Source organism: Odocoileus virginianus, chromosome 20 (genome assembly GCF_023699985.2).
Source record: "Odocoileus virginianus isolate 20LAN1187 ecotype Illinois chromosome 20, Ovbor_1.2, whole genome shotgun sequence".
Lineage (NCBI taxonomy): Eukaryota > Metazoa > Chordata > Mammalia > Artiodactyla > Cervidae > Odocoileus > Odocoileus virginianus.
Genome location: NC_069693.1, coordinates 1,137,209 through 1,156,459, shown reverse-complemented (window position 1 = coordinate 1,156,459; position 19,251 = coordinate 1,137,209). Strand labels below are relative to the sequence as shown.

Here is a 19,251-nt window from a genome sequence, read left to right as displayed (position 1 = left end):
GTCTGAGTCACAGGATAGATCTAAAATGATTGTTTTTTTGGCATATTAACTAGCAGTGTGTTAGAGAGTTCCTCTCTTCTACATCCCTGCTAATGCTTGATATGATTTATAGCAGCCCTTTTTAAAACTGAATAGTGCTATTTCAAGGCTTCCCCAGTGGCCCGGTGGTAAAGAATCCACCTGCAATTTGGGAGACATGAGTTTGATCCCTGGGTTGGGAGGATCCCCGGAGGAGGAAATGACAACTCATGCCAGTATTCTTGCCTAGAGAATCCCATGGACAATGGAGATTGGTGGGCTGCAGTCCAGTGGTCACAAAGAGTTGGAAATGACTGAGTGACTGAGCATGCACACATACAGAGTGCTATCTCAGTGTGATTTTAATTGCATTTTTTAATGATATGTGGTTTTGAGCACTTTGCAGGTCTTTGCCACCTGTATATCTGTTTCTGTGCTGTTTCACTTCTTATTCGCTATTTTTTAAATATGCATTATGACAGTTTCCTGATTCATTTACAAATAAGACACGGAAACAGCAAAGACATGAGGAATTTTACTCTTTCTTAAATGAGTAACATTTGCCATATGGAATCATTGTTTTTAATACAGGTAGGATATTTCCTCATTTTTCCTCAAATTTTCTGAGTTATGCACAATGTCATGACCATATCCCACACGTATTTAAAATCAGTCTGCATTATAAACATGACCTCCATTACTTAAATCCAGATATTCAATAATACAATAAATGTAGTCTTACTTTATAGTGTTTCCCAATCACCACTAATTTGGAATGTGGTCAGGGAAGGAGCTCAGAATTTCTTTGTATGTATGTGTGTTTGTGTTTGGCTGTGCCGTGTGGCCTGTGGGATCTTAGTTTCCTGACCAGGGGTGGAACCCGCACCCCCTGCATGGAAGCATAGAGTCTTATTTTGTTGAACTTTCTGTTTTGTAGTAGAGTATAGCTGATTAACAATGTTGTGATAGTTTCATGTGAACAGTGAAGGGACTCAGCCATGTGGTATACATGTATCCATGCTCCCCCAAACTCCCCTGCCATCCAGGCTGCCACATGACATTGAGCAGAGTTCCTTGTGCTATAGAGCAGGGCCTAACTGTCCTGGAAGTGTGAAGCCACTGGACGGCCAGGGAGGTCCTTGTGAAGCTGAAAAATTCTACCCAAGTTCCCCCAAGCTTTTGGTAGAAAACTACACATGTGCAGGAGGAGACTTTACAAGGCCAGGCAGGCAACAGCTCGGGGCACTGTGACCTGACTGGAGGCTCTGAGGCCTCAAAGACATAACTTACTGACCAGAGGGGAGGCATGTCCCTGAACACACTGGGGCATCCCTGGAAATCCTCACTGGCCTCACCTTTTTAGCATCAGGGTATCTGAGTGGTCATGCTATTCTGAGTTGCCCTGTCTGACTCACTGGTTACTTTGCAAGGGCTTCTTAGACCAAATTCTCCCAAACTCTTTTTTTATCTCTCCCTTTCTGTAACTGTTGATTATTTGCAACTGCTTTTACCTTCTGTGGATCTCACCATGTTTGGCTGCTTTTTCAGACACTTGGACTTCAGGGCCACTACTCACTTCTGGTTGGGGCAGTGTCTCATAAGAACTGGGGTGGGAATGGAATGTACAGGGCAGGCGCCTGGGGCGTGCACTCTTTGCTCTATACCTTAAGAGGGCCATGTGTCAAGTCTGCGGGGACACCAGTGATCTAAGGTTGTATCTCAGACGAGGAGGAGTACAGGTGCAGTGGTAATGGAGGAGCACAGCAGAGAGTGCCAGATCCAAAATGTCAGTCAGGGAGGCTGGGATGGTACAGGGACTGCAGGAGACACCTAGCATGTGTCTGCCCATTGTGGAAAACTTCTCCCTCTAAAATCACCAAAGGCTAGGCCCTGCCCAGAGTTCCTGGCAGATCTGTCCCTGGAGGCTTCTGAGGGAGGCAGAGCAGTTCATGGGGATCCACAGGCTCTCCAACCTACCCAGTAGCACCCCACCATCCGCCACTCATGCATCCGGTGGTGGTTGGTTCAGTCGCTCAGTCGTGTCCAACTCTTTGCAACTCCACGGGCTGCAGCATGCCAGGCTTCCCTGTCCTGTGTCAGAGAAACCCGTGTCCATAACTTTGATGCACCCTGGTAGCAACATGCACAAGTTGGGATTCTGCCTCTGAAGTGAAAAGGCAGGACTAAGCCTCTGAGTCAAAAATCTCATATTTGGCCTCTGGAGTCAACTAGGGACTAAGTGATGGGATTATCTAGGATAAATCATATTGTGTATTGGTGCTTCCCAAGTGGTGGCGCTAGTGGTAAAGAATCCACCTGCCAATGCAAGAAACAAGGGTCCAATCCCTGGATCAGGAAGATCCCCTGGAGAAGGGCATGGCTACCCAGTCCAGTATTTCTTGCTTGGAGAATCCCTTGGACAGAGGAGCCTGGCGGGTTACAGTCCACGGGGTCGCAAAGAGTCGGACACGACTGAAGCGAATGAGCGCACACATAGGAGCTGGGTGAGTTTCATGGAGTCTGAAACAATGTCTTTTCGCCAACAAACAAAGCCTCTCCCTCCTTTGAGGGATAAGAACCACCGTCCAGCGTTCCTCCTTAGTCCTTTTAGCTTACGTGCGTGCTCAGTCGCCTCCGACTTTTCGCAATTCCTTGGACTGTAGTCCGCTCCAGGCCCCTCTGTACATGGGATTTCCCAGGCAAGAATAACTGGAGTGGGTTGCCATTTCCGTCTCCAGGGGATCATCCCGACCCAGGGATCGAGGCCTGCACTGGTTGGCCGATTGTTTACCACTGTGCCACCTGGGAGTGGATGCCACGGTCCCTTGGGGTTGCAAAGCCAATGCTTCCGATGAACAATAACTCCGTTCACTGCGCCGCTAGAGCGCAGACACCCAGAAGAGGGTAGGCCGAGAAGCTTCAATTAAAAGGCAAAGACCAATCAGGGCGAGGGATTCCTGCGCCGGCGTATCGCTTTGGGGAGGGACTTCCGGCCTCTCCGTGGTGGCAGTGATTTTTTCGCGCCCGTTGGGTCCTTTCCGGCTGCAGACCGTTGTGTCGGGATCTAGGTGACCGCACCAAGAGGGTCCGAGAGGAGAGCCTGTGCCCGCTGCACAGAGGCAGATCTGAGACTCGGCGACGCCGCCCGGGGTGACCCGCGCTAGGCCCAGTAGAGGTCCTGCAGTGCCCGAGTTCTCAGGCCGCTTCCGGACCCGCTCCGGCCAGAGTCAGATGGCGGCGGCGGCGGTGGCGGCGGCGCTGAGGGACCCGCCTCAGGTAAACGCGTGATCTCCGGGCCCGCACCGCCCTCACCCCACCAGGCACTAAAGCTCCGAGCGCGATGCTCCTGCTCAAGTGCCCGCAGCCGCGGGATCTAGGACGGTGGGGCGGTCGTGGGTGGGGTCCTGTGTCTGACAGTGTGATGGCTCGTGGAAGAGGGTGACAGGCGGAGGGACTCCCAGGCGCAGAGGCTTGAAGGTCGTACTGAGGCAGGAAGATGGGGAAACCTCGGTCCATCTTATATGTGCAGTAAACAAGAGTGTGAGGTGAAATCAGGCCTGGCCTGGCAGAGAGAGAGGTTGTTCCTTTATTCTGAGGGACTTGGGAACCATGGAGAGTTCTGAATGGACAAGGAACACTGTCAGGGCTTTAAAAGTTTTCAAAAAATCTGCTCTGAGAAGGAACATACTGGAATGGGGTGACAGAGAAAGGCACAGGAAGTTGAGTCTTGTCTAAGGGCTCAGGATCTGATAAGAGGCAGCACTGAGGACTGAAGCGCAGAGGTTAGTCAGGTTGACTTCACTAGGTTCCAGTGCCAGGTCGGGATACAGGCGAGGTGATACACATTGAGCCCAGACATGGTTGCCTTCCTTTCCCCCTAGGTTCTGAAGGTTGAAAAGGCACATATGGAACTTACCTAAAGCAGGAAGGATGTCCCAGCCCCTCACTGGTTCTGGGTGGCTAATACTGAAAGTTCAGAGGGAAAGTAGGCAGTGCTGCAAAACAGCCTTCAGGACTTCTCCTGGGTATGGGACCCCTCAGAGATCTGGGATAATACTAGATCATGTTTGATTTTGTTAAGCACTCTCTGAATGTCATGTTCCAGGTACATAGGTGAGTCCACAGAGATGCCTGTGATGTGGGGCAGGGTGGTGGGAGAGCTGTGGGAGTGCAACTGTGGGGTCTGAAGATGTGAAGGAGGTTTGGTCAGCTGATGTGCACATCAAGAGGAAGTACGAATTGAGGACCCACAGGCTCTGGTGCTGGTGACTTAAGGGTAGCAATGAGACCACGTTTGGCTGTCTTGGAGGCGCAATATGGGAGTTCTCAGGGGAATTACCTGGTGGGAGGGATGGGGCCCTGTAAGCCAGGCCCAGAGTTTAGGTGGAGTTTATTCCTCCTGGGCACCGCCTTTTGTGGCTGAAGGCTCAACAGTGATTAACGGGACAGTGAAGAGAGATCAGGCATCATTGGCACCATAGCCTGAGTTGGCGAACTCTGGGGGAGGATGACTGGAATAGATGTGTGAGATGAATTGTGAGTTTTCGGAGAGAGAATGCTTATGGTTTCATCTGTCTCATTCATGACAGGGTGGTGTGACCTTTGAGGACGTTGCCCTGTCCTTTAGTTGGAAGGAATGGAAGCTCCTTGATGCGGCTCAGAAACGCCTGTACCATGATGTGATGCTGGAGAACTATGCACTTATATCCTCATTGGGTAAGACTGTCACCCACCCCAGACTGACCTGGGCTAGGCTCTATATCCTGCCTCACCCTCCTTTCCTCAAGGGGTGCCCTGTTCAAACACATGCACCTTGGGCACTGTTTGTTCCTCAGCTTTCTGGCTAGTTGTTTTGATAGATAGGGCAGGGTTGTTTGCACTGCCGTTGTCTCGCCTTGTAGCCCCAATTATTATTATTATTTCCAAAACGAATAAAATAATATTACTGTTTTCCTTTACAGGGTCATTGTAAGGATTAAATGAGATGCTGATATAGTTTCAATACTAATAATTGAATAAGCATAGGGATTTCTGTGCTCAACCCTAATACGGATGTATTTGAAGTCAGCAATCTTGCAGTGAGGCTAATGGATTGCATCTTCCTTCCCTTTTCCCTGACCAGGTGGTGTATCCAGATCCATGGCACTTCTATGTCCCTGATTTTGTTCCCTTTTATTATCTCACGTTTCCTCATGTCTCTGTATGCCACGAGTTGAAGGCATTGTCATGGTCATAACCTGGATCACGGGCTGTTTTTCAAGGATATCCTTTATGGTTCTGTCTGTAGTGTTTAGATCTCTTCTTTTCCTTTTCTCTTATTGAGTTATAATTAATAATACTGTATACATTTAAAGTGTACAGAGAGTTCCCTGATGGTCCTGTGATTAGGATTAGTTCTTTCATTGCTGTGGCCTGGGTTCAATTCTTGGTTGGGGAACTGAGATCCCACAAACCTTGAGGTGATGAACTCTTGGGGAGGATGACTGGAATAGATGTGAAGATGTGAGATAAATTGTAGGTTCTCAGAGAATGCTTATGATTTCATCTTTCTCATTCATGACAGGTGGTGTGACCTTTGAAGATAGCCAAAAAATTTAAAAAAAGATTGTATACAATGCTATGATTTTATACATATACACACATATTATGAAATGAGGACTATAATAAATTAACGTATCCATTACCTGATATATTTACCTTTTTCATATGTGTGAGAACACTTAAGATCTACTCTCTTAGCACATTTGAAGTGTACAATACAGCATTATTAACTATAGTCTCCATGCTGTATTAGATCCCCAGAGCTTATTCACCTTATAACCAACCACCATTTTCTGTAGACCTGAGCCCCATTCTTTGTTTCTCTGGTTTCAACTCTCTTTTTTAAGATTTCATATATAAGTGATGCCATACAGTATTTGGGCTTCCCTAGTGGCTCAGATGGTAAAGAATCTGTCTGCAATGCAGGAGACCTGGGTTTGATTCCTGGGTTGGAAAGATCCCCTGGAGAAGGAAATGGCTACCCACTCCAATATTCTTGCCTGGAGAATTCCATGGACAAAGGAGTCTGGTGGGCTGTGGTCCGTGGGGTCACAAAGAATCAGACATGACTGAGCAACTTTCATTCATTCAGTCATACAGTATTTGTTTTTTTCTGGCTTATTTTACTTTGTGTTAAGCCTTCCAGGTTCATCAGTGCATGCTTCCCTTTTTTATGACTGAGTGATACTCCATTGTGTATAAATACCAGACTATCCATTTATTCATATACAGACAGAGGCAAGGCATACCTCACAGACATTGCAGGTTTGGTTCCAGACCACCACAATAAAAAGTGAGTATGACCCTAAAGCAAGTGACAAAGTTTTGTTTCCCAGTGAGTGTAAGTGTTATGTTCATGCTGTGCAGTAGCCTAAGTATGCAATAGCATTATATATAAAATGACAACAAATATACTTTAGTTAAAAAAGAAGTCTTCATTGCTTGAAAAATGTTAACTGTCATATGAGCTGTATCTTTTGCTCTTCCCTTAATTTTGGCTGATCAACGTGCTGATTAATCAGGTTGCTGAAGGTTGGAGTGGCTATGGCAATTTTTTCAAATAAGACGATGAAATTTTTTGCATGGATGGACTCTTCCCTTTACGAATGATTTCTCTGTAGTATGGAATGCTGTTTGATAGCATTTTACACACAGTAGAAATTGTTTCAAGGTTGGAATCAATCTTCTCAAACCCTATTGCTGCTTTATCAACTAAGTTTATGTAATATTCTGAATCCTTTGTTATCATTCCAACATTCTAAACAGCATTTTCACCAGTATATTCTGTCTCAAGAAGATGCTTTCTTTTCTCATCTGTTAAAGTTTTATTCTGAGATTGCAGCAATTCAGTTCTCTTCTAGCTCCATTCTAATTCTAGTTCTCTTGCATTTTCCACCACATCTACAGTTACTTCCTTCACTGAGGTCTTGAACCCCTCAAAGTCACACATGAGAGTATTCTTCAATCAACTTTTTTCCAGATTCTGTTAGTGTTGATATTTTGATCTTTTCCCATGATTCATAAATATCCTTAATGGCATCTAGAATGATGAATCCTTTCCAGAAGGTTTTCAATTTACTTGACCTGGATATATTAGAGGAATCAGGCCTTCCCAAATGCTCAGTGGTAAAGAATCCAAGTGCCAATGCAGGAGACATGGGTTTGATCCCTGGATCAGAAAGATCCTCTGGAAAAGGAAATGGCAACCCACTCTAGTATTCCTGCCTGGGGAATCCCATGGATAGAGGAGCCTGGTAGGCTACAGTCCACAGGGGTCACAAAAGAGTCAGACATGACTTAGAGACTAAACAACAACAACAGTTAGAGGAATTACTATCTATGGTGTCTATAGCCTTATGAAATGTATTTCTTAAGGTTGGCAGTCTAGTCTACTTGATCCATGGGCCACAGAATGGATGTTTTCATACTAGGCATGAAAACAATATTAATATACATCTCCAGAAGAGCTCTTGGACAACTGGGTACATTTTCAGTGAACAGTAATATTTTGAAAACAATCTTTTTTTCAGAGCAGTAGGTCTCAACAGTAGTCTTAAATTATTCAGTAAACCATGTTATAAATATATGCGCTGTCATCCAGGCTTTGTTGTCCTGTTTATAGAGTATATGAAGAGTAAATCTAGCATAATGCTTAAGGGCCCAAGATTTTCAGAGTGATAAAGGAGCATTGGCTTCAGCATCTAGTCACTAGCTGCATTAGCCCCTAATGAGAGAGTTTAGCTTGTCCTTTGAAGCCAGGCATTGACTTCTCTCTCTAGGAAGTCCTAGATGATATCTTTTTTCAACATAAGACTATTTCATCTACGTTAAAAATCTATTGTTTAGTGTAGCAATGTTTATTAATTAGCTCAGCTAGATCTTTTGGATAACTTTGGTGTAGCTTCTACATCAGCATTTGCTGCTTCACCTTGTGCTTCTGTGTTATGGAGACAGTCCCTTTCCTTGAACCTCATGAACTAATCTGTGCTAGCATCAGATTTTTTTTTTTGCAGCTTCTCACTTCTCTCAGTCATCACAGAATTGGAGAAGGTTAGGGCTTGACTCCCTTAGGCTTTGGCTTAGGGAATGTTATGCCTGGCTTGATCTTGTATTGTTGTTGTTCAGTTACTAAGTTATGTCTGACTTTGCGACCCAGTGGACTGTAGCACACCAGGCTCCTCTGTCCTCCGCTGTCTCCAGGAGTTTGCTCAAACTCATGTCCATTGAGTTGGTGATACCACCCAACCATCTCCTCCTCTGCTGCCTCCTTCTCCTCCTGCCTTCAGTCTTTCCCAACATCAGAGTCTTTTCCAATGAGTCAGCTCTTTGAATCAGGTGACCAGAGTATTGGAGCTTCAACATTGGCCCTCCCAATGAATACTCAGGGTTGATTTCCTTTAGGATTGACCAGTTTCCTCTCCTTGCAGTCCATCTGACTCTCAAAAGTCTTCTGCAGCATCACAGTTCCAAAGCATCAATTCTTTGGCACACAGCCTTCTTTATGGTCCAACTCTCACATCCGTACATGACTACTGGAAAAAATATAGCTTTGATGATACAGACCTTTGTTGGCAAAGTGATATCTCTGCTTTTTAATTAATATGCTATCTAGGTTTGTTATAATTTTCCATTCAGGGAATAAGTGTCTTTTAATTTCATGGCTGCAGTCACAATCTGCAGTGGTTTTGGAGCCTAAGAAAATAAAATCTGTCACCACTTCCACTTTTTCCCCTTTGATTTACCACAAAGTGATGAGACCAAATGCCATGATCTTAGTTTTTTGAATGTTGAGTTTTAAGCTAACTTTTCACTTTCCTCTTTGACCCTCATCAAAAGGCTCTTTAGTTCCTCTTCACTTTCTGCCATTAGAGTTGGGGCTCACTATTCAATTCCGTTAATCTATGTGTCTTTTTTAATGCCGGTACCATAATGTGTTGGTTACTGTAGCTTTGTAATACTTTGAAATCAGGCAGTATGATGCCTCTCGCTTTGTCCTTCTTTGTCAAGATTGCTTTTGCTATTTGGAATTTTTTATGGTTCCCTATGAACTTGAGGATTGTTTATTTCTGTGGGAAATGTCTTTGGAATTTTGATATGGATTGTTTTCTATCTGTAAATTGCTCTTGGTAAAATTAACAATATTATTTCTTGAAATCCTAGAACACTGGATATCTCTTCATTTATTTACGTCTTCTCCACTTTCTTTCATCATTGTATAATTTTCAGAACATAGATTTCTCAACTCCTAGGTTAAATTTATTCCTGAATATTTTGTTCTCTATTCTATTTAAAATAAGGTTATTTTCTTAATTTTCTTTTCAGACAGTTTTTACTAGTGTATATAAATGCAACTGAAACAAATTTGTATATTGGGGTTTTTTGTCCTGCAACTTTACTGAATTCATTTAGTAGGGTAGAATTTTGGGGTTTTTACATATAAGACTGTGCTACCTACAAACAGTTTTGCTTCTTCTATTCTTGCTGTTAAAGTGCTGGACTCAATATGGCAGCAAATTTGGAAAGCTCAGCAATGGCCCCAGGACTGGCAATGGTCAGTTTTCGTTCTTCTCCTAGAGAAGGACAATGCCAGAGAATGTTCAAACTACTGTACGACTGTGCTTATTTCACACGCTAGCAAGGTAATGGTCAAAATCCTTCAAGCTAGTCTTCAACAGTATGTGAACTGAGAACTTATAGATGTACAAGTTGGATTTACAAAAGGCAGAGGAACCAGAGGTCAGCTTGCCAACATTCATTGGATCATAGAGAAAGCAAGGGAATTCCAGAAAAACATCTACTTCTGATTCATTGACTATGCCAAAGCCTTTGACTATGTGAATCACAACAAAGTCTAGAAAATTCTTAAAAAGATGGGAGTACCAGACCACCTTACCTGTCTCCTGAGAAACCTGTATGCACGTCAAAAAGCAACAGTTAGAACCAGACATGCAACAATAGACTGGTTCAAAATTGGGAAAGGAGCATGACGAGGCTGTATACTGTCACTCTATTTATTTAACATACATGCAGAGTACCTAATGCAAAATTCCAGGCTGGATGAATCACTAACTGGACTCAGGATTACCAGCAGAAATATCAGCAACATCAGATATGCAGATAATACCAACCTAAGGGCAGAAAGTGAAGAGGAACATCTTGATGAAGATGAAAGAGGACAATGAAAAAGCTGGCTTAAAACTCAACAATCAGAAAACTAAGATCATGGCATCTGGTCCCATCACTTCATGGCAAATAGACAGGAAAACAATGAAAACAGTGACAGACTTTATTTTCTTGGGCTCCAAAATCACTGCAAATGGTGACTGCAGCCATGAAATTAAAAGACACTTGCTTCTTGGAAGAAGAGCTTTATGACAAAGCTAGACAGCATATTAAAAAGTAGAAACATCACTTTGCTGACAAAGGTCCATATAGTCTAAGCTGTGGTTTTTCCAGTAGTCATGTATAGATGTAAGAGTTGGACCATAAAGAACGCTGAGCACTGAAGAATTGATACTTGCAAATTGTGGTGCTGGAGAAGACTCTTGAGAGTCAGTTGGACTGCAGGGAAATCAAACTAGTCAGTCCTAATGGAAATCAGCCCTGAATGTTCAGTGAAAAGACTGATGCTGAAGCTGAAGCTCTGGTACTTAGGTTACCTGGTGCAAAGAACCAACTCATTGGAAAAGACCCTGATGCTGGGGAAGATTGAAGGCAAGAGGAGAATGGGGCAACAGAGGATGAGCTGGTTGGATGTCATCACCAACTTTTTGAACATGAGTTTGAGCAAATTTGGGGAGATAGTGAAGGATGGCGAAACCTGGTGTGTTGAAGTCCCAGGAGTGGCACAGAGTCGGACGTGACTTAGCAACTGAACAATGACAGCAATTCTGGTTTGAATGCCTTTTCTTTCTTTTTCTTCCCTACTTACTCTGGCTAGGGCTTCCTGTACTGTGTTGAATAAAAGCAGAAGTGATGGGCATCCTCGTCTTGTTCCTGATGTTAGAGGAAAACCTTTTTAGCTTTTGAGTGTTGAATATAATATTGTTGTTGTTGTTTAGTCGTTGATTTGTGTCTGACTCTTTTGTGACCCCGTGGACTGTAGCCCGCCAGGCTCCTCTGTCCATGAGATTTCCCAGGCAAGAATACTGGAGTAGGTTGCCATTTCCTTCTCCAGGGGAATCTTCCTGACTTAGGGATCAAAACTGTTTCCTGCTTGGCAGGTAGATTCTTTACCACTGGGCCACCTGGGAAGCCGGGAATGTGATGTTAGCTGTAGCCATATCAGATGTGTTGAGGTGCATTCCTTCTATATCTAACTTGTTGAGAGTTTTTAATCTTGAAAAGATATTGAATTTTATCAAATGCTTTTTTCAGCATGTATAGATATGATTATGGGTTTGTTTTATCTTCCATTGTGATAATGTGTTTGTCACATTTTTCGATGTTGCACATGATGTTTAACCTTGTCAGCATCCCCAGGATAAATCCTCCTTGATTGTGATGTATGTTTCTTTTAATGTGCTGTTAGATTTGATTTATAAGTGTTTTGTTGAAGAGTTTTGTATCTATGATTATCAGGGGTATTGCCCTGTAATTTTCTTCTCTTGTGTTATGCTTAAATAGCTTTGATATCAGAGTAATGCTATTCATATAAAATGAACTTGGAAGTGTTCCTGCTTCAAGTTTTTGGAAGACTTTGAGAAGGATTAATGTTAAGTCTTTAAATATTAAGTAGATTTCCCAGTGATTCTGTCTAGTCCTGGGCTTTTCTTTGTTGGGATTTTTTTTATTAGTGATTACGTCTCCTTACCGTCTCCTTACCTCCTTGTAGATCTGTTCAGATTTTCTATTTCTTCATGATTTAGTTTTGGTTGGTTTTATGTTTATAGGTATGTTATTCATTTCTTGAGGTTATCTAATTTGTTCAAAATTAGAACAAATTGTTCATTGTAATTTCTTCTGATTGATTGTATTCCTGCAGTATCAGTTGTGATGTCTCCTCTTTTATTTCCGAGTTTGAGTCCTCACTCTTCATCATCTAACTAAAGGCCTGTCAATCTAACTAAAGGCCTTGTATCTTCTAAGAAACTGACTCTTGGCAATTCCCTGGTGGCCCAGTGGTTAGGACTCTGTACTTTCACTCCAGGAGGCCCAGGTTTGATCCTTGGTCAGGAAACTAAGATTCTTTAAGCCGCACGCTGTGGCCAAAAAAAGCCCCCTTAATTTCATTGATGTTTTCTATCATTTTCCTAGTCTCTGTTTAACTTTTCTGCTCTGATCTTTGTTATTTGCTTATTTCTGATAATTTTAATCTTAGTTCTTTTTTTCACATCTTGAGGTGTAAGCATACACTGTTTATTTGAGATTGTTCTTTTATTCTTAATGTAGGCATGTATTGCTCTAAACTATCCTCTTACAGTTGCTTTTGCTGCATCCCACAAATTTTGGTGTGTTGTTTTCATTTTCATTTGTCTAAATTTTTTTTTTTAAACTTCTTATTTAATCTGTAGGTCATTCAAGAGTGTGTCATTTAAATTCCAATATTTGTGAATTTTCCAGGTTTCTTCCTGTTAATGATTTCCAGTTTCATACCATTGTAGTTTGAAAAGATACTTGATACGATTTTCATCTTTGTAAATTTTTTAGTATTTGTTTTGTGACCCAACATGTGATGTCTCCTAGAGAATGATACATGCACTTGAGAAGAATGTGTATTCTGCTATAATTGGATAGCATCTTTTGTACATGTCTATTATGTCCGTTTGGTCTTAGGTGCAGTTCAAGTCCAACGCTTTCTTATCCAGAGTGGGATATTGAACCCTTAATATTATTGCAGCTATCTATTTCTACCTTCAGATTTGTTAATATTTGCTTTATATATTTAGGTGCTCCAATATTGGGTACATATGTATTTGTAATTTTTATCCTCTTGATGAATTGATTGCTTTATCATTATGTAATGACCTCCTTTGTCTCTTGTGACAATTATTTACTTAAAGAGTATCTCATCTGACATAGTATAATCACCCTGCTTGTGTTTTTTAACCACTGCTTTTGAAAAATATTTGTTTTTCTATTTATTTTTGGTGTGGTGGATCTTTGTTGCTGTGTGGGCTTTTCTCTAGTCCTGATGCGTGGGGGATGCTCTCATTGCAGGCTTCTCGTTGTAGAGTATGAGTTCTAGGTGCATGGGCTTCGGTGGTTGTGGCACATGGGTTCTCCAGTTGCAACTCCTGGACTCGAGCACAGGCTTAGTAGCTGTGGCACACATGGGCTTAGTTCCTCTACAGCATGTGGGATCTTCCCAGACCAGGGATCAAACCTGTGTCTCCTGCATTGGCAGGTGGATTCTTTACCAGTGAGCCACCAGGGAAGCCCCATACGCTGGGTCTTAATTGTGGCTCATGGGATCTTCATTGCCACATGCAAGATCTTTTTTTGTTTCATTTGCATGTTTCTGCAGAGAGTTGCCCCTTCCAATAAAGTGAATGTGTACCTCATCAGCATTTCTTTCCATTCAGGCTTCTGGAGTGGAGAGGAGAAAGTTGAGACTTCCTTTGAACAGACTGTTTCTGTGGCAGTGTCACAGGCAAGGACTTCCAAGGAACCTTCATCTTCTCAGAAGACTCACCCCTGTGAAGTGTGTGGTCCAGTCTTGAGAGGCATTTTCCATTTGGCTGAGCAGCAGGGAACACAACACAGCAAGAAATTACTGAAGTGTAGGGCATGTGCCAAAGGATTTTCTTTCAGTACAAACCCTCAGCAGCACCAGGAGCAGCACAAGCAAGAAAAACCACCCACAGTCAGTGTGGACAGGCCATCATTTGTGAAGAGCTCCAATTTCCATGCGTCAGGGGAGCCTTTAACCAGCAAGGAAGTTGGGGATGACTTCCAAACCACCTCAGAACATCTGAAGCAACAGGCCAGTCACACTGGGGAGAAGCCAAATACAGTCACCCACTGCATGGAAACTTTACAAAGCAAAAAAAGTCATTGTACCAAGGGAGAATGCAAGAAAGCCTTCAGCCCCAAACACACACTTGTTCAGGACCAGAGTGCCTACCCTGAAAGACAGCGTTTTGTGTGCAGTAAATGTGGGAAAAAATTCAAGTATAAATCCTCGTTTATTGTGCACCAGAAAGCTCACACTGGTGACAGGCTTTATGAGTGTGGTGACTGTGGAAAATCTTTTAGAGGAAGCTCAGCCCTCATTCAACATCGAAGAATTCATACTGGGGCAAGGCAGTACAAGTGCAGCAAATGTGGGAAATCCTTTAGCCAAGAATTTGTCCTCATTTATCCTCAGAGGAGTAACACTGGAGAAAATTGCCATGTGTGCTATCATTGTGCACAGTCTTCTGGCCATAGCTCCATCTTTATTCAACAACGGACTGTTCACACTGGAGAAATCAGTTATGAATGCACTGAGTGTAGGAAGTCCTTTAAACGAAAATCTGATGTAATTGAACACTGGAGGGTTCATACAGGAGAAAGGCCTTATGAGTGCAATGACTGTGGGAAATCTTTTACTTCTAGCTCTGCCCTCCATTATCATCAGAGAGTTCACACTGGAGAAAAGACTCATAAATGTGGGGAATGTGGGAAGTCTTTTACCTCTAGCTCTGGTCTGCGTTATCATCAGAGAATTCACACAGGAGAAAGGCCATATGAATGTACTGATTGTGGAAAGTCTTTTACCCAAATAAATCACCTCATTATACACCGAAGAATTCACACAGGAGAAAGGCCTTATGAGTGCAGTGAATGTGGGAAATCCTTTAGCCATAAATCTTACCTATCTCAACACCAGAGAGTTCACACTGGAGAAAGGCCTTTTGAATGTAATGAATGTGGGAAATCTTTTACCTCTGGTTCTGCCCTCTGTTATCATCAGAGAGTTCACACAGGAGAAAAACCTTATGAGTGCAGTGACTGTGGGAAATCCTTTACCAATGGACCAATACTCATCCGACACCGTAGAGTTCACACAGGAGAAAGGCCTTATGAGTGCAATGAGTGTGGAAAATCCTTTACCCAAAGAAATCATCTCAACATACACCAGAGAGTTCACACAGGAGAAAGGCCTTATGAGTGCAGCGAATGTGGAAAATCTTTTACCTCTGGCTCTGCCCTTCGTTATCATCAGAAAATTCACATTGGAGAAAGGCCTTATGAGTGCAGCGAATGTGAGAAGTCTTTTACCTCTAACTCTGCCCTCCGTTGTCATCAGAGAGTTCACACAGGAGAAAGACCTTTTGACTGCAGTGAATGTGGGAAATCTTTTAGAGATAGTTCCCAGTTGAATCAACACCAGAGGGTTCACACTGGAGAAAAGCCTTATGAATGTACGGATTGTGGGAGATCCTTTAGCCAGAATTCATACCTCTCTAAACACCGGAGAGTTCACACTGGAGAGAGACCTTATGAGTGCAGTGAATGTGAGAAGTCATTTACTTCTGTCTCTGCCCTTGGCTACCATCAGAGAGTTCACACTGGAGAACGACCTTATAAGTGCAGTGACTGTGGGAAATCTTTTACCAATAGCTCAATACTCGTTCGACATCGGAGAGTTCACACAGGAGAAAGGCCTCATGAATGTAGTGATTGTGGAAAATCCTTTACCCAAAGAATTCACCTCATTATTCACCGGAGAGTTCACACAGGAGAAAGGCCTTATGAATGCAGTGAATGTGGGAAGTCTTTCACCTCTCGTTCCACCCTTCATTATCATCAGAGAGTTCACACAGGAGAAAAGCCGTATGACTGCCTCAAATGTGGGAAGTCTTTTAGCCGAAAATCTAACCTCTCTCAGCATCAGAGAATTCACACTGGAAAAAGGCCTTAGATGTATAAGAAATGTATAATTTCCTTGTTCAGTGTAATGACACTGGGCCAAACTGTGAGACACTAATTGCCTCACAAATCCAAACACCAAGAGTAAAGAGATTCTTCATCATAATTTCAGTTATGTGGGAAGCACATGTAACTGTGTTGCACACTAATCTGCTCTTGATAGATTTACATCACTTCCAGTTTCCTTCACCATATTCATTTCACCTCTAATCTGGCAGGTTTCCACAGTATGCATCAGTCACTACCCCAGCATGCTCAGGGAAGTGTACTCTGTTCTCTCATTTGTTGGAGGAAATTAGCATTAGCCTAAACCCTTGGGATGTCTTCATTCCCTTTCTGAGCAGCTTATGCCTGGGCCTGATGCAGTATTGGCCCAGAGAACATCAAGAGTTCATCTGGCAGCTTGCAGAGGAGGACCACCATTTTCAGGAACGTGTTGGTCTGAAGATACTAGTGATTAACTTTTTTCTAGCTTTCAAGTCACCAATTAAGAATTGCCAGCCATTGCTGGCAGATCTGCCTGACCATTGCTTTGGTTTGTACAGTAACAAAGATGTTACTGTTTAAATCCTCCTTAATCTTGGACGTTCCATTTACCATGTCATGTGTTTTATAAACAGAATTGGGCTCTACAAGCATGAAGAGGTGTGCAACTTTCATGGGGGTTTCAAACTTTCTGTGCTTCAGAGGAGACAATACAGAGGCAGAAGTTAGCTTACTAGTTTTTGCCAAATTTGCATTTATGCCCATGGCCTCCTGTGAAAGACTGCAGGGCTTTCTTGTCCTCATTTCATGCCTGGATGCTATGGTGAGTTTCAGGAGACTTAGATCACCCTGAGGAGGGGTTGGCTGTGACAACTGTTTCTGGGAGCAGCATAAATATTTTCCCTTGTTTACAGGGAATGTCAGCAGTGCTGAGGGGAATTTCTTCCCCAGGTCCTACCAAGAGCAAGGCAGGTAAAAAGTAAAGATAGAAGAAAGGAGAATCTCATCCACAAATGCATCTGTGACCCAGGCCACATTCCTGTTGACTCAGGTGGAAGGTCATTCATTGCTCATTCTATTTGTTGTCTTTGAGGTAAAACTGATCCACAAAGGGCCTGAGAAAGTGGAATGAATATAGGATTGCCAAACCTCCTTTGCAGAAAGTTGGACATAGAAGTTTGTTTTTTGTTGTTGTTGTTGGTTTTTTTTCAATCTTGAACCATTTCAAAAGCTATTTGATGAGTTCTGACATGTATGGAAGTAAAACCATCATCATAGTCATGGTAATGACTGTATGTTACTGTATATTTATCTCATGACCTTTTATACTCTTTCCTTGCCCTTCACAGCCCTCCTTGTAACCATTGATTTATTTTCCATTATTATTGTAATAATAATCTCTTTGCATTTTCTAGAATTCATATGATAGGAATCAAAGTATTTACTCTTCTGCTTTTATTTAAGTTGCATAAATCCTTGAAGAGTCATCAATAATGTATGAGCAGCTCATACTTTTTTTTTTCTAAGGAATATTCTTGCTTTTGAATATACCACTATTATCCATTCATTTGTTTATGAACATTTGGAGTTTTTCTCATTTTTGACTATTGAAAAAAAAAAGCTGGTAAAATACTTGTATAATTCTTTATGTGGATATATGTTTCATTTATCTTTTATTTCAATAACTCAGAGTGCAAAGTGTGAATCATAAGATAGGTGGGTGTTAACTTAAACAAATTATCAAACTATGATCTGAACTAATTCCACCTTTTCTTCTTTTTTTGGTCACACTGTATGGCTTGTGGGATTTTAATATCCCAATCAGGGATTGAACCTGGGCCCTAAGCAGTGAACACCTAGAGTCCTAACCACTGGACTGCCTGGGAATTTTTTTTTTTTTTTTTTTTTTCATTCTTATCAGCAGTGTTTGAGAGGTCCATTTCCTCCTGTATCCTAGTGAATACTTCATTTGGTCAATCTTTTTTTCTTTAAGGAAGCTGTCACTTTAATCTATTGTGTGTATATATATATATATATATATATATCTTTCTACACAAATGGGGTAGAGGATAACCTTCCAGGATATTAGTGTTTTTATTAGGAATATGCTTATCTTTTTTTAAAATTTTTATTTTCCTTCTGATCAGTTATTCTTAATTTTAACCCTTTTGATAAGTTTGTCATACTATCTCACTGTTGTTTTATTTGCATTTCCCTAAGGATTCATGATCATTTTTCAGATATGTATTTGCTATCTCTATATCTTTAGTGAAATGTTCATATTTGCCACCTAGTCTCTGAGTTTTGGCTATTTTCTTCCTTTTACAAAAGAACAGTGAAACAACCAAGTCATACTGGAATTTCACTCATTTTGTGACTTTTTAATTTATGGAGTATTTTAATAACAGAATAATGTGTTCTAATTTTTTCAGTTTTTTTATGCTATGTGCACTGTAATGGACACGTATATCATTCACTTTTAATCTGTGTTACTAATGTACTCTCCATCACTTTCTAAAGTCCAAGCATTTAATAAAACCAGAAACCCTAGCTTAATAGTGTTTGCCTGGTTTCCTGATCTATTATCATGGGGTTTGGGTTGGAGCAGAACTCTAGAGGAAGGGGGACAAGATGGCATCAGAATGAAGAATCTCAGAGCCCAGCTGGGCTGGAAATAGGGCAGTAATCAGACTCTCCAAGCACTGGCTCAAGCAGCCTGGGTTTGAATCCTGATCACAAGACATCATTATGACTCACAGGCAAATGATTCCCCTCCTCTGGGCCTCAGTTTCCCCTTGCAAAACAGGTATAAGATGTGGCTCTACCCATGAACTGTGGGAGGTTGAGCTGGAGCACCCATCTGCTGCCCCGTACTGTACCCACAACCTCACTGGGCCTCCCCACCAGCCTGGCCAGGCACCCCTCGTTTCCCCTAAAGTCCCTGAGCCCCACTGGTGCTGAGTGCATTTGAGAAAGAAATGGGGCTCCTGATAAGCCACTGACACACTCACCTGAAGGAGGCAGAGGCTGCAGAGGGCTGGTATCAGTATGGGTTCACCTGGGAATCTCGAGGCGACTCACTAGAGCTTCCTGAGCCTATTTGCTGAATGTCCTGGAGGTGATGAAGGTGCTTAGCTTGGTCCCTGTGAGAATCAATAAAAGCAACAAAACACTGACTACTTAAGTGAGTGTTACACTGAGTGCCAAGATCCCAGGGTTTGCTTTATAAACATATTCTCTTTAATTCTCACAACTGAGAAAGTAGGAACTTCTGTTTTACTACTGGCAAAATCCAGGGTCAAAATGATGAAGTGGGTTCCCCAAGATCACACAATGGAGAAGTGCCTGAGT

General features: G+C 42.3%; 1 protein-coding gene across 3 annotated transcripts in view; it reads left to right on the top strand.

Annotated features, from left to right (window-relative positions):
- The first annotated feature begins 31 nt into the window (after positions 1 to 31).
- The window catches only part of LOC110141093 (zinc finger protein 154-like), a 37,993-nt gene continuing 18,773 nt past the window's right edge, over positions 32 to 19,251 (top strand). For 2 of the 3 annotated variants that reach the window (XM_070451588.1, XM_070451586.1), the window contains exons 1-2: positions 32 to 3,294; positions 4,608 to 4,734. In XM_070451588.1, the coding sequence (XP_070307689.1) occupies positions 3,250 to 3,294; positions 4,608 to 4,734 (172 nt within the window). In that variant the 5' untranslated portion in view covers positions 32 to 3,249. Of the gene's footprint in view, positions 3,295 to 4,607; positions 4,735 to 13,583; positions 18,457 to 19,251 lie in introns of those variants that run through there. The other variant, XM_070451585.1, reaches the window with a different exon arrangement.